The following is a 12,728-nucleotide window of genomic DNA, read 5'->3' as shown; positions in this document are numbered from 1 at the left end:
CTGCTCATCTGCTATCTAGGTACACTTGAAACATTTAGCAAGTCAACTTCACATATTTCACTCCATATTTCCCAATACAACAAGTGGATTAAAGCAATACATAGAGAAGAAATATGTTGGGAGAGGAGATGAACAGCTTCATCAAGGTATGGTTAGCAGTTTTCACATCTCTAAGTTATTGCCATGCCATGGGTAAGATGGTTCCAAAAGGTCCCAAAAGACTCATTTTCCTACTCCCCATTGTCTGCCTATTTCTCTACCTCCCTCTCAATCTATACTCGCCCCATTTAGGGGTCTTACAGCCTTTTTCATTGCTTGGCTTGGTAACTTCAAGCTCTTATTATTTGCTTTCGACAAGGGTCCTTTAAACACACGTATTTCTCTCCCACTTTTTATGGCTCTGGCTTGCCTACCTATCAAGATTCAACAAGATCCAATTAAGGAAAACCCATCATCAAAATCACAAGGAAAATTTACTGTCAACTATGTTATTAAGGGTTTGCTTTTGGCCATTATACTATGGTCCTATAACTTCATTGAATACATACATCCCAATATTATCAAGCTCCTCTACGCTTTGCACATATATTTCTTCCTTGAAATCTTCTTGGCTATAGGGGCAGCCATGGTTCGATCCTTTTATGGGGTGGAGCTGGAGCCACAGTTCAATGAACCCTTCCTTTCAACTTCACTCCAAGACTTTTGGGGCAAAAGGTGGAACCTCATGGTGGCTAGTATCATGCGCCCTACCGTATACGAACCTACCCTAAGATTTTCGTCAGCTGTGATTGGCAGAAAGTGGGCCCCGGTACCGTCAGTTTTGTCAACGTTTGTAGTATCGGGTGTGATGCACGAGCTAGTGTTTTACTACCTGAGGCGCGTGAATCCCACAGGGGAAGTGACCTGGTTTTTTATTTTCCATGGAATTTGTTTAACACTTGAGATTGGTTTGAAGAAGGCATTAAGTGGGAAGTGTCGGTTACCGTGGATAGTAACGGGACCGTTGACAGTTGGGTTCGTGTTGGGCACGGGCATTTGGCTGTTCATTCCACAGTTCACGCGATCAAAGTTGGATGTTAGAGCGTTTGAAGAGTACGCTGAAATTGGAGCGTTGTTGAAAAGTTCTTGTGAAAAAGTCTTAAACCACATCTTTTATCACTTATGATATTCAAAGATTAGCCCTCCACATTGTTGGTCTTACAATTTTAATATTTCTATTTCTATTATTATTTTATACAAATGATATTTAAGATTATAATATATTACTTTTAATTGTATTTATACATTTTTAAAAAAAATCAAGTTTCTAATAATTTATTTTTACGTATTCAATAATAAATAATAAATTTTAACCTCAAGGTTGGGTGTTTGTTTGGTCTGACTTTTGTTAAGGGAGTAATGCTTGATATAAGAATAATGTAAAACTTGGATGTTGAATCATGTTTAAAATTATAAATATATATATATTTATAATAAAACTTTGACTAATTCATAAAAGGGTAATTGAAATAGTAAAATTGAGGTTTTGATATTGATGTTTATCTCAAATTTAAGTTTCACCCTTTGTAGATTTATTGTATTAAAAATATCATCATAATAAAATATTTATTTTTTTAAATTATTTCTCAATTGAATTGGTGTCTAATTAATTCGTGAGGTCAACACAATTAATGAATATGAATCTAAAATCTAATATATGTATATATATATATATTATTATAGAATATACAATAAGATTTTCTTAACAAACACACATAACATAGATATCTTTATTTGTTCACAAGTAAAACAAATATAATACTTACAAATACACTTTTTTTTTAATTACTAACACATTTATTAATAGTAGGTTTAGGAAATACAATTCTCTATAAGGTAAGTAATACGATTGATGAACCATTCCATAACATGGAATGCTTCCTAGCACGGAATGTGGAGTTGTTGAAAGGACATGAAACTATGCAAAGGTTGTAGAGACTCCTAAGCTGTTTCATTATTGGAATGTTTCAAGTATATGGTTTGTTAAAGAATATATTCCTTAATCTTCTCCTGATATACGATTACTTCCCCTCCTATTTAAATGGAAAGTACAATTGTATTTCTATATATAATTGACACTATTCCTTAGAGAAAATCTGTGAGTGTAACTTTTGTAATTTCTTCCTTTCTTGATAACACGTTCACTAATCTCACAATCCCACCATCCACTACTTTAGCATGCTCACTTTCCTGTTTTTTTCTATAAAAGTTTATTAATACCTTCTTTCTTATCTCTTATGAATAAAGAATTGAACGTTTCATTTAAGAACTTTTAATTTTTTTGACAAATTTAAGCAAGTTTTAAATTGGAATAAATCTCAAAATTATATAGGAACATTGGTCTAATATGTAAATTTATACATGAATTTTAATTTTGTGTAATTTTATGTATGAAATTTTTTATTTGATCCGATTCTCACATTATTAACACAATTATTGATATAACATTATTTTATGTTTATATATTACATACACATAATTATATTTATCCGATATAAAAATAAATTGATATATTTATTCCTTTAAATATGGATGATTGAATTAAAATTAAACTTTCATGTATATATTTAAACCACAATCAAAATTTTGTGTATCAAATTGGACATTAAATCAAACTTATGTATAATTTTTAAATTTATCTTCTCTATGCAACTTTTTATGAAAAATCACAACTACTATTCTACCTTTCACCTTTTTCAGCCATCCATTGCTTCCATCATCACCACATTTGTTTCCTTAAGTTTGCCGTCATCTGTTCATGACACTCTGCTTTATTGGTTTGTAATGTTTTCACGCCTAAACAAAAAAGCCGTCTACACTCTACAGTACTAATTAATTATATTGAAAACAAAATTTTAAAAAAATATATATAACCAAAATTTCGTAGTTAAGAAATCATATTTGCCACAAATGAGAAGAGAAACATTTTGCAAAGGAGGCGTCCAGCCGATAATAAAATATTACAAGTAAAGAAATAGTGGTTAAGATTTAAGACTAACTATTCCATAACTTTCTATGGTTGCCGGCATAATCCAAATGATTTACAAAGGGTTAGAATGTGAAATTTGCATTCCATACATAAATGATGCCTTAATTAGGAGGCTAAATTAACCCCACAGATGTTTCCGAAAGGATTGAATCTCAGGTTGCCCATTGATGAAACAACTTTCAGTTTGCATGTTAATTAATTAATGATTAGGTTCTACAAATAATGACATGGCCATGCAGAAACAGAACAATTTAACTAGCAGCAAATCATTCCCAATTGGTCCCTAAAGGAATTTCAGCCAACAAAAAAGAAGGAAAAAGAGAAGTGATAGCTGAACTAAAAGAGTCAACTCTACTCGATGAAAAAAACAGTCAAACATAGTGTCGTGAAAACTATTTCCAGTAACTGCTTTGCTTTCAAAAGGAGTATTAATGTGTAAAGGCAAAAGTCAATATCTACCAAATCCAGGAGGGGCGTTTATGCATTGGGATCAAAAGAACCAACCTATATATTCTGCAGCAGCAATCAAGAGAAGCTATTCTTTGTCTACATCCAAGGGCTTTTATCATTGCCCCAAATGTACACAAGCAAAAATGAACACATCCTCGGACATTTTTTGCCTTCTTTATCACTTATCTTACATTCTGCCTTGTCTTAATCATCCGTTTCAGAGTTGCAAGCCAAAAGTTGCATTCATCCCACTCATTGGTAGTAAGAAGAACCTGTTCCAGAAACAGAGGTAAATACATTGAAACCACTTTTAGTTGCCACTCCTAACAATCCTGACAGCATAGACCAACGTTCTTTTCCCACAATACCTGGATATGTAGAGCTGTCCCAAAATCATTATTGTCCAACGCCTGGCAGAGCTGAATAAGCTTATCAGAAGCATTTTTTGAAATGTCTCCACTGTTGAGTTTGGCAAATAAGGCACCTATTTTCTTTGAATTGTCTTCTATTTCACGCTTCTTGGCTGGGTTCGCACGTGGTCCTCCCACTGCTTGAGAGGTCTCATTGAAAAGTCTAGTTAAAGTTGTGATTACAGGTTTCTGGTGGGCTGGAAACCAAACAAGGTAAAGTTATTACCAACAGTAATATGCCTAAAACATTTATATTTCTCCATCTATTAGTTCACAGAACTGCATGAACAGAGATTATTTTGGAACCAAGCACACATTTGATTGATCTTTATTTAGGAAGTTCTGATGTTGTGTAGCATACCTTCAACCTCATTTATGTGGATTATGCAAACTTGAAGGATAACTAACTAGCACAAAGAATAGTAAAAGATTTTCACAATTATCAATTTAGAAACAATTTGTTTTGTTTTGTAAATGTTCTCATAAAGGGTGATGATGAAAAGATTAACCTTAATAAACTTTCAGACGGTAAACCCTCATTCTGGAATAATCTCAGAAGTTAGGTGGACAAAGCATGCAATGGGTGAAACTCCAAAATCCAATAAACAGGTATGACATTAACATTATTTGAAATCAAGAAACTAGTAATTACCAGGTACATTTGAAGTGTCAGCAGTCTGCACAGTTGGTGGGGGTGCAGCAGGTGCTGCAGCTGGTTGTATTGATGCTGACTGCGTAAGGCTAGTAGATTGCACAGGACTCATGCCAGGTCTTTGAACAACAGGTGTGTCGGTCACTGGCATAAACCCTCTAGGTGTTGGAGTAGGAGCTATAAATTGGGGCACTTTGGGGCCAGGAACTGATCCCATTTGCGATGGGACAGGTGCAGGAGAACCAGTTCCTTGGGGAACAGGATAAGTAGGGTTAGCAGCACCCTGAAAGGCATGCAAAAATCATTTAGTATACCGATCATAGAAGAATAACTATGGCATTGAACATGAATTAGATGTAGCTATACAGACAGGATATAATTGAGAACCCAAGGCAGGTGGCTGCTGATATTGATCTGCATTTCTTAGACCAGGAGGGTTTGAAGGAACAAAGGGTCTAACAACAGGCTGAGTGGTGCCAGGTGAAGGAGCGAAATTTCCCTGGAAGGACAAAAATATTTAGTCCAGAAACAAACTGAAAAATGAAAATAAAATGCATATAAGAAACCAAAAGACTATAAAAATTAGAAAGAGTTAATAGAGTTTTTTCCAGGTTTAAGATAAAACAAGTGACAATCAATTTTATGGAGAGCAGCAATGGAGGGTTGTTTGCACATTGAAAAACTGCCAGTGCCGAGTTACCTCAGATCAATTGCAAACTTAAAGATTCCCACTTAACAGCAAAGCCATGCTAGTTATAAGCTGGCCTATTGCTGTAACTAAGATTTCATTTGGACCTAATTGTCTCTATGCATTAAGATAGCATGACAGATTAACAGTAAAATAAGAAGAAATTATTGTTACAAAATAGCCATCACTTAAGAGTCTACAAAGTAGACTGCTATGCACAAAAGGATACCCAATACAGCATACCTGGGAAACATGAGGAGACTGCGTTGGCACAAAAGTATTTGCAGGTGCTGGTGGTTGAGGTCGATACGAGGGAGGAGGTGCATATCCTCCGTATTGGCAGAAAGAACGCTGATAATTTTCATCGTAAGCACTAATAGGAACACTTGGCTGAATTTGTGAAGTAGCAGACTCCTAACCAATAACAAAAGGTAACAAAAGGCACAAAAAAAATCATTCACAACATCACAATAATCAAGGACCATCCAGTAAAGACACTCCTAAGATAAAAGCTAAAGGAAAAGCACCGGATATATCTGTTGCATAGGTTCAAAGACTGATCCACTTGCTAGATGAGAGTTTTCGAAGGCCATAGATGTAGTTTCTTTCTCTGCAATAGAAAAAAAAAACAGATTTATCCTCAACAAGCACATATTGCCAAGCACAAAACATAGCTAAGACTTCAGTAAAGCTAATTTCATGTTAATCCTCATAAATAGTGTGTGTGAGAAAATCAACTTTAAAATAAACCAAAAAAACTGAGACACCAGAGAAAGAAGTTCTCAGGGCATCACAGGTTTAGAACTCCTAATTACAAGAGCTCAAAAACAATTTCTACCAAATTCAATCAGTGTTGTTGGCACAATTAATAATTAGCACTACATCAAAAATCCATATGTAATAGCATTAGAACCACAGCAGCAAGCATAAGCCATCTCCAGAAACACATACCAGGTTCTGTTGAAAGTGCAATACGATCTTTTAAGATAACAAGTTCAGGTGACAGCTCATCAGACCCCAAAAGCTTCAAGTACTCCATGGCTGTAATTAGAAGCCCTTGACTAGCCAATATTTCAGCATATTTCTCAACAAGCTTGCAGAGAGATGCACTATATTGCTTCTGGCCAGTTGCCAAAGCAAGGACAATAGTCTTTTCCATCAAATCCTAGAAAACAAAAATCTATTGTGGGATTCAGCCAGACAACTTATTCTTGAAATGTGTTTCTATGAATTGCCAACTTACCTGGAGAAGATCAACATAAGATTTCCCATCATGTTCGGTTGTCAGGCACCTTGACCAAATCTCTACTGTTTTATCAATATTTCCCGCACATATATAACAGAGAGTTGCTGCCAGAGTATTACCAGAAGCCATTAGTTTGGAAGCAAGCGTATCACAGAGTACTGTCCATTCCTCTCTTTGGGCAAACTGCTCATCAAATATGATATATAAGTCCCATAAATAATTTGTTACTATACAACTATAAATCTAAATTACTTCCAAACTATGAACTTACTGTACAGAGGAGTGCAAGTGTTTCTTTCCATAGTTTCAAAGGCCTTCTATTGACAAGACTCATGAGATCATTGTTCACCATTGCAGAGACAACCTTCAGGTGTGGTGAATGGCTCATCTTAAGATACTGATCACATGTGCTCTCCCATAAGGAAGTACCACCAACATGAGCAATAACTAATGCATCAGCCATCTTATTGGCTGCAATGCATTGTGCAACTGCTCCCTTATAGTCACCCACCACCAAAGCACGTAGAACAGCATCATCAAATGATGGATATGCACTTCCCTCCAGCCCATCTGATTCTTGAGGTGTTAGATCCGTGCTAGGAACTGTGCCCTCAACATGAAAGTTATTTTCAGAAGTTGCAACTGGTGTATCAGCGTTGGGACTTGGAAGATTGTTGAAGAAATCCTCCCCATTATCAGCAGCAAAGAGGGTAGCTTCTTTCTCATAGCTCACTTTTTCCTCAAGGGTAATATCAGTCACACTCTGAGAGAGGTCATTTTGTACAGTATCTTTTTCTTCTGCAGGTGGGCTAAAACCAAGATGCATGAGCAACTTTGTCCTAGCTGTCCCATCATCTTCAAACATCACCTTTAAGAAGCCCCACGTTTCTCTATCATGCTGAGATCTGCACAAAATTCCCGTGAACCATAAAAGCCATTAATTGGAAGGAGTAAAGAAATTATTTGACAAAAACAAGAAAAAAATAATTAGAATTTCTTAGAATCTTAGTACAGATGACATACTCAGACTCTTGAGATTTCTTTTCACATAGAACCCTTAGAGAAGACCTCTCCCCATTTTGGATCGCAGATTCAAATTCAGATGAACGACTGACCAGACTTTCTTCAGCAACTAAGTTGTGCACAAAAACCTGAAAATAGCGTATAGGACCATAAGATCCCAAAAAGAAGGAAGAATGTTATTCATATTCTGGTAGGTAAAAACATAATGAAACAAACCTCACTGATATATTTACCTCTGATGACGGAGAAGTACCTACACCATGAATCTGAGGGCGAAATGAGACAACTTTTCCTCCAAATCCAAAAGATACCCCAACAGGACGTTTATACCATTTTGGTGCTCTCAAAGACACTGCATAAAATGAAACTAAAGTTGGTCAGAAAGAGAATGTAAAGCATATATATTCTCATAAACAATAGAGTAAAGAGTAAAAACTAATTAAGCAGAGGTAGCCCACATCTGCCTCTATTGGCAGTCATCAATCATGTTTCTCCTAGACCGCCAAAAGCTAATTAGTAGAAAGGTCAAATTATAAGACAAAAGGGGAAAAAATGGGTGGTTCTGCAGAAGCAAATTAAAGTACACCGAACAAACTACAGCACTCAAAATGCATGGTTCTATTTGAAGCATTACCTGCACCAAAATTACCCTCCCCAACACCATATCGGCTGCAACCCTGCATAATAAAGGTAAAAAGTTAAATGCAAGAAGTGCTAATGTAGAGTACAAGAAAAGAATTCTGAGAGGCAAAAATTGTTGGCAAATCAGACAAATAAACTGCAAGAATAGTAAGCTTTAAATACTTTCCAGATTAACTACCAAAGAAACATGTCCCATCTACATCCATTAAAAGCCATCGTAAACAAATATGTTGCTAGCGATACGCAGATTGCAATTGTTTAGTCACACAAGTCCAACTGCTAAGAAATTTTTGTTTAACAAAAACCTAATTATGACAGGAAAGGTAACTTGGACAAGGTCACACCTCAATATTGTAAATGCCAATCTTGCCATCAAAGGAAGATGCTGATATTACTCCAGGAATCTTTGTATACCAGTGCACATCAAAGTTCCAGTTGGTACCGGCAGGCAATTCACAGACAATCTAAGCCCCAAAACAAAAATAACCCAATTCAGAATGTAATCTTTTGATATTAAGGAACATACAAATCCAGAAGAAGTGAGGAAGCATATTAGTAACTAAGTCATTCCCCGACCTCTCCAGTCACAGTATCCCAACAAATAGTTCGATTATCTTTGGCACATGTGAGCAAATAAGAGCTGTCAGTGGGACACCATGCCATTGCAATTACACCTGCAATAGCACATGCATTCAAATATTATTATGAACTTAAAATAACACAAATCTTATTTACCTTACAACAATAAAAGACCTACAAAATAATGCATCAAACTTCTACATGAATGGGGACATGAATAACTGTCATGAAAATTAACACCAAATGACCTAAACCATGAAATGGTCAAAGTCCTAGCTCTATCTGGGATCACTGGCACAGTTCTGACAGAGGGCACCAAATCAATCTCAAAAAACTACTTCCACTCTTGACTTTAGGTAGCTAACTATATACATATCATATTCACATATTATACAATGTAGTGCCAGCCTGCCAGGTTAAACTGAAAGAGCATATAATTCTCTTATCAAGTACAGAAACAAACACCCCCAAAGTAAAGGTAAAATATCAGCAAGTTAAAAAAAAAAAAGAAAAAGAACCGAGTTGCATCAACTTCTCAACCATTATTACCTTTTGTGTGCCCTACAAACTCCTTCACCGGTGACATTATGTTCCGCATATCCCAAAGCTGCTTGCAAAAATACCAGAAATTAACAATTTCCTAACAAATGGTAATCCACATTTTAAGCAACATCAACGGGATTATTACCCTTAACATGGGTGAACCATCTTCATCTGAGGCAACAACAAGTTGGGTGGCAACATCAGGATGCCACTGCAAAACAGAACACCGCCTTCTAACTGAATCTGCAAAACTGTCCATTAGAAAACCAAAAAAAGATTAGGTCAAACGATGTGCTGGGTCATGATGGAAATAACATGTGGAAACAACCAGAAGTTTTTCAATTGATAGAAAAGATGAACTTTACCTTATCACTGGTTTTTGCTTCTTCAAGTCCCAAACAACTGGAAAATTATAAACAAAGACATCAGCTACCCTGCTAAACTTAAATGACAAGACAGTAAGTCCAGAATCCATTAATTTCCTCACCAGTTGTCCCATTATGAGAAGTTGAGGCCAGTATATGTTGGACCTTACTGTTCCAGGACAGATATGAGATTTCACCTTGAGCAGCAGAACCACTACCCTGCATGAAGGCCACAAAAAAACTATGTCAGATACCTCCATAGTCCACAGGTTGTCTTTTTTGTTTTAAGTTTGAAAAAAGGGGAGGGGGGGGGATTTGAAACGAGAAAAGAAACAAGCAATGTTTGCTGCAGTGGAAGATATGGCAATTAGTGGAACAGCAAGGGGGTGAAATGTGTTAATCTTGATTCTATAAATGGCTCAGAATCAAAAGACAATGGCCATGCAATACTTTTCCACAGTGAGCAGATAGATGAAGGAAGTTTACAATTCAACAAGCTACTAATGATTGCCACAGACCTTAAGAGGCGGAAAATGAGACGGTTGTGCAGGTGCTGACAAATCCCAGATGCAGATTTCACCATCATCAGCCCCAGATGCTAGTAAGTTTGAAGCAATGGCATTGAACTCGAGACCACGAACCTAAAAGTATGAGGAAAAGAAAAGAAGAAATATACCATGACATCTTCAAATGCTAGATGATAAATATCATATATGTCAAAAAGCTAGAGGATTTATTACACGCATAGACACACACAAAAAAAAAAAAGGAATAAAGGAAACTCACAGGTCCTTTGTGTCTAGAAAGACGTCCAACAATAGCTTGTTCACTTGACATAGAGCTGAAGAAATTGTTATGTTTAAACCAAATTATCATGTTGTTTCAAACCGAATAAGACAGTGCTAATGTCAAAATAAAAATCCCAAAACAAAATGAGATTGCTAAAGGAAATACAGAGCAATAAATACTAATAATTGGCAAAAAAAACATAGGAAAATGTGAAAGTAATCAATCCCAATCACCTAGAAAAACAAAGATCATAAATGAATAGATAAAAGAATTAAATATTCTATAACACAGGGTCTCAAATAAGAATCATTTTAATCATAAATTTTCTCCAAAAAAGATGATATTCTTTTCCTTCTAGTTCTTCGTCTCTAATAAATTACAACTAGATCCAGATTAACCAGCAACCCAATGCCAACAAGAAGAAGAGTTTCTGCTCAATAACCAAATTCTTTTATAAATGATCCAGTCAAACTAACACAGAACATTCAATGCTCATGAAACGTGAAGTAAAACTTGAATGTAGCCTACTAAAGACAATGCCAAGATCAGGCACAACAAATTACCAGACATTTTATCCAACTTATTCCACATGGCACAATAAAGCAAGCCATTAACAGTTTATGAGGGAATTAAGTTTCGAAAGCACTCAGTCAGAAGTCACTTTCAACCAAACACTCATCAAATCCAGTTATAATAAGTAATCTAGAACTCGCGAATCATGGGCACATTATTACAATATCAGATCATGAAAAAGCTAGCCTCGAAGTAAAGAAGCCCAAAAACTTGAATAACCACTTGCTGTAGATAAATAACAAAAAATACTAAATTAACACAAGACAAAAACGATTATTGGAAATCCATATAAATAAACGCGTGAATATAAATTTGATAAGAGATCAGTACAATCCCAAGTAGATGGAAAGCAGTCACAATTTTCCCATCCAAACAAACATCATACACTTAAAACCTGCAATATAGCCACTTGACTTATTCTAGTGCCCAATTCTTTCACTACATGTCTAATTTAACCGAAATTTAAAGTAAACTAGATTAAATCGACCGATATGTACATTTTATAGAAAGATAAAAAAGAAAAAAAGTACCGTATCAGGTTTGAGGGGTTCCAAAGATCGATATTGCCATCAACGAGTCCACCAGCAATGAGCCCGAGTGAAAATTCATCGGAACCAGATCCGTTCTTGCCCCAAGCGAGGCGGTTAAATCGCTCTGAGCTGGGGCACTCGCCTACCAAAGGAAGCTCGCGATCATCACTCAGGAAATCAAACTTGAATATCTCGAGATTCGCGGATGAGCTAAAGGACATATCCACCGCCCCAGCCATTGTCCCCGCTGCCATGTAGGGAGCGTCCGGCGCCATTGCCACTTGCGCCGATCTGTTCACCCCTTTTATACACGCCATTAGATTAAAGGCAAATTTTACACTACGTTATCCTCCCAAAATACCTATCAAATAATATATCGATGCCGCGAGAAATAAACAAAGACCGATAGCAATTATCGGCACATATGTGAATTGATACGGAAGAAGCTCAAAGAGAGATATGATTTGGATTAATATGGTGAGAATTTGAAGGATTAGGGTTTTGATCTAATTTCGGGAATTCAGAAAGAGGGAAAAAAACACTGTGTAGCGAGGTTTCCTTTTTTTTTTTTTTTTTTGAGGGGGGGGGCGATTTTCTGAATTCTGTTTTCTCTTTCGACTGATTGATGGAGGAGAGTGGTAAAGTGGTAATTTTATGAATGGTTTCTTTTTATTTTGGTTTTGTGCGGCCGCTGCTGTGGTCGTTTTTATGTTTTGTTCGAGTAACGAATGTCTATAACTCGGACAAAGGATGGAACTGTGAAAGTGCAGATGATTATAGGATTAATTCCACCAAACGCCTATAAACTTTCTTCCACATTTTAAAATAGTCCTAAACTTCATTCAAATTGAAATTTCAAAATATCAAAATTGTATCCATCAGCTTGTTTTTCAATTCTAGCCATCAATTTAAATGTTAAACATCAATTTGAATGTAACATGAAACATATTTAAAATATATAAATAAGAGGATAATGCGCTTCAACGCATTTGAACTTATGTCTTCCTACATTGAGAACAATGTCGATGACAATCAAACTAAGATAAATATGTATATATAATATGATCCACATATTTTAAATATCCTTCTTGCCAAATTTGAGCTGACAATGATATTTGGTTCAAGGAATGTAAGATGAATGTCGGGTATGTTACTTACATTGTCCTATTTAAATCATTTGGTTAAAATATAAGATTATGTAGAAACATGT

The 12,728-nt window shown here is 35.9% G+C and overlaps 1 protein-coding gene and 1 pseudogene across 1 annotated transcript; one reads left to right on the top strand and one right to left on the bottom strand.

Moving 5' to 3' along the window:
* On the top strand, positions 1–1,338 carry LOC107953730 (acyl-CoA--sterol O-acyltransferase 1-like; annotated as a pseudogene).
* Positions 1,339–3,360: 2,022 nt separating this feature from the next.
* On the bottom strand, positions 3,361–12,219 carry LOC107950735 (protein transport protein SEC31 homolog B). The gene is made up of 21 exons (XM_016885669.2): positions 11,519–12,219; positions 10,413–10,467; positions 10,145–10,267; positions 9,749–9,845; positions 9,627–9,663; positions 9,407–9,512; positions 9,268–9,325; positions 8,716–8,813; positions 8,484–8,603; positions 8,132–8,174; positions 7,731–7,849; positions 7,498–7,625; positions 6,746–7,379; positions 6,472–6,657; positions 6,180–6,393; positions 5,756–5,838; positions 5,472–5,642; positions 4,911–5,039; positions 4,541–4,823; positions 3,847–4,085; positions 3,361–3,750 (listed from the first exon to the last, which is right to left on the bottom strand). Exons 1-21 carry the CDS (start codon positions 11,833–11,835, stop codon positions 3,661–3,663), a joined length of 3,330 nt encoding a protein of 1,109 aa, XP_016741158.1. The 5' UTR covers positions 11,836–12,219; the 3' UTR covers positions 3,361–3,660.
* Between the last annotated feature and the right edge of the window lie 509 nt (positions 12,220–12,728).

The sequence above is a fragment of the Gossypium hirsutum genome, chromosome A08 (genome assembly GCF_007990345.1).
Source record: "Gossypium hirsutum isolate 1008001.06 chromosome A08, Gossypium_hirsutum_v2.1, whole genome shotgun sequence".
Lineage (NCBI taxonomy): Eukaryota > Viridiplantae > Streptophyta > Magnoliopsida > Malvales > Malvaceae > Gossypium > Gossypium hirsutum.
This window is presented reverse-complemented; position numbering and strand designations above follow the sequence as displayed.

Bases quoted from the DNA above. Each gene is read 5' to 3' on its own strand.
- LOC107950735 (XM_016885669.2), bottom strand. From the start codon at position 11,835: ATGGCGTGTATAAAAGGGGTGAACAGATCGGCGCAAGTGGCAATGGCG. The intron at 10,268-10,412 runs GTGAGTTTCCTT...TCATACTTTTAG, and splicing joins TTTCTAGACACAAAGGACCT to GTTCGTGGTCTCGAGTTCAA. The intron at 5,040-5,471 runs GTATGCTGTATT...TTGTCCTTCCAG, and splicing joins AGTCTCCTCATGTTTCCCAG to GGAAATTTCGCTCCTTCACC.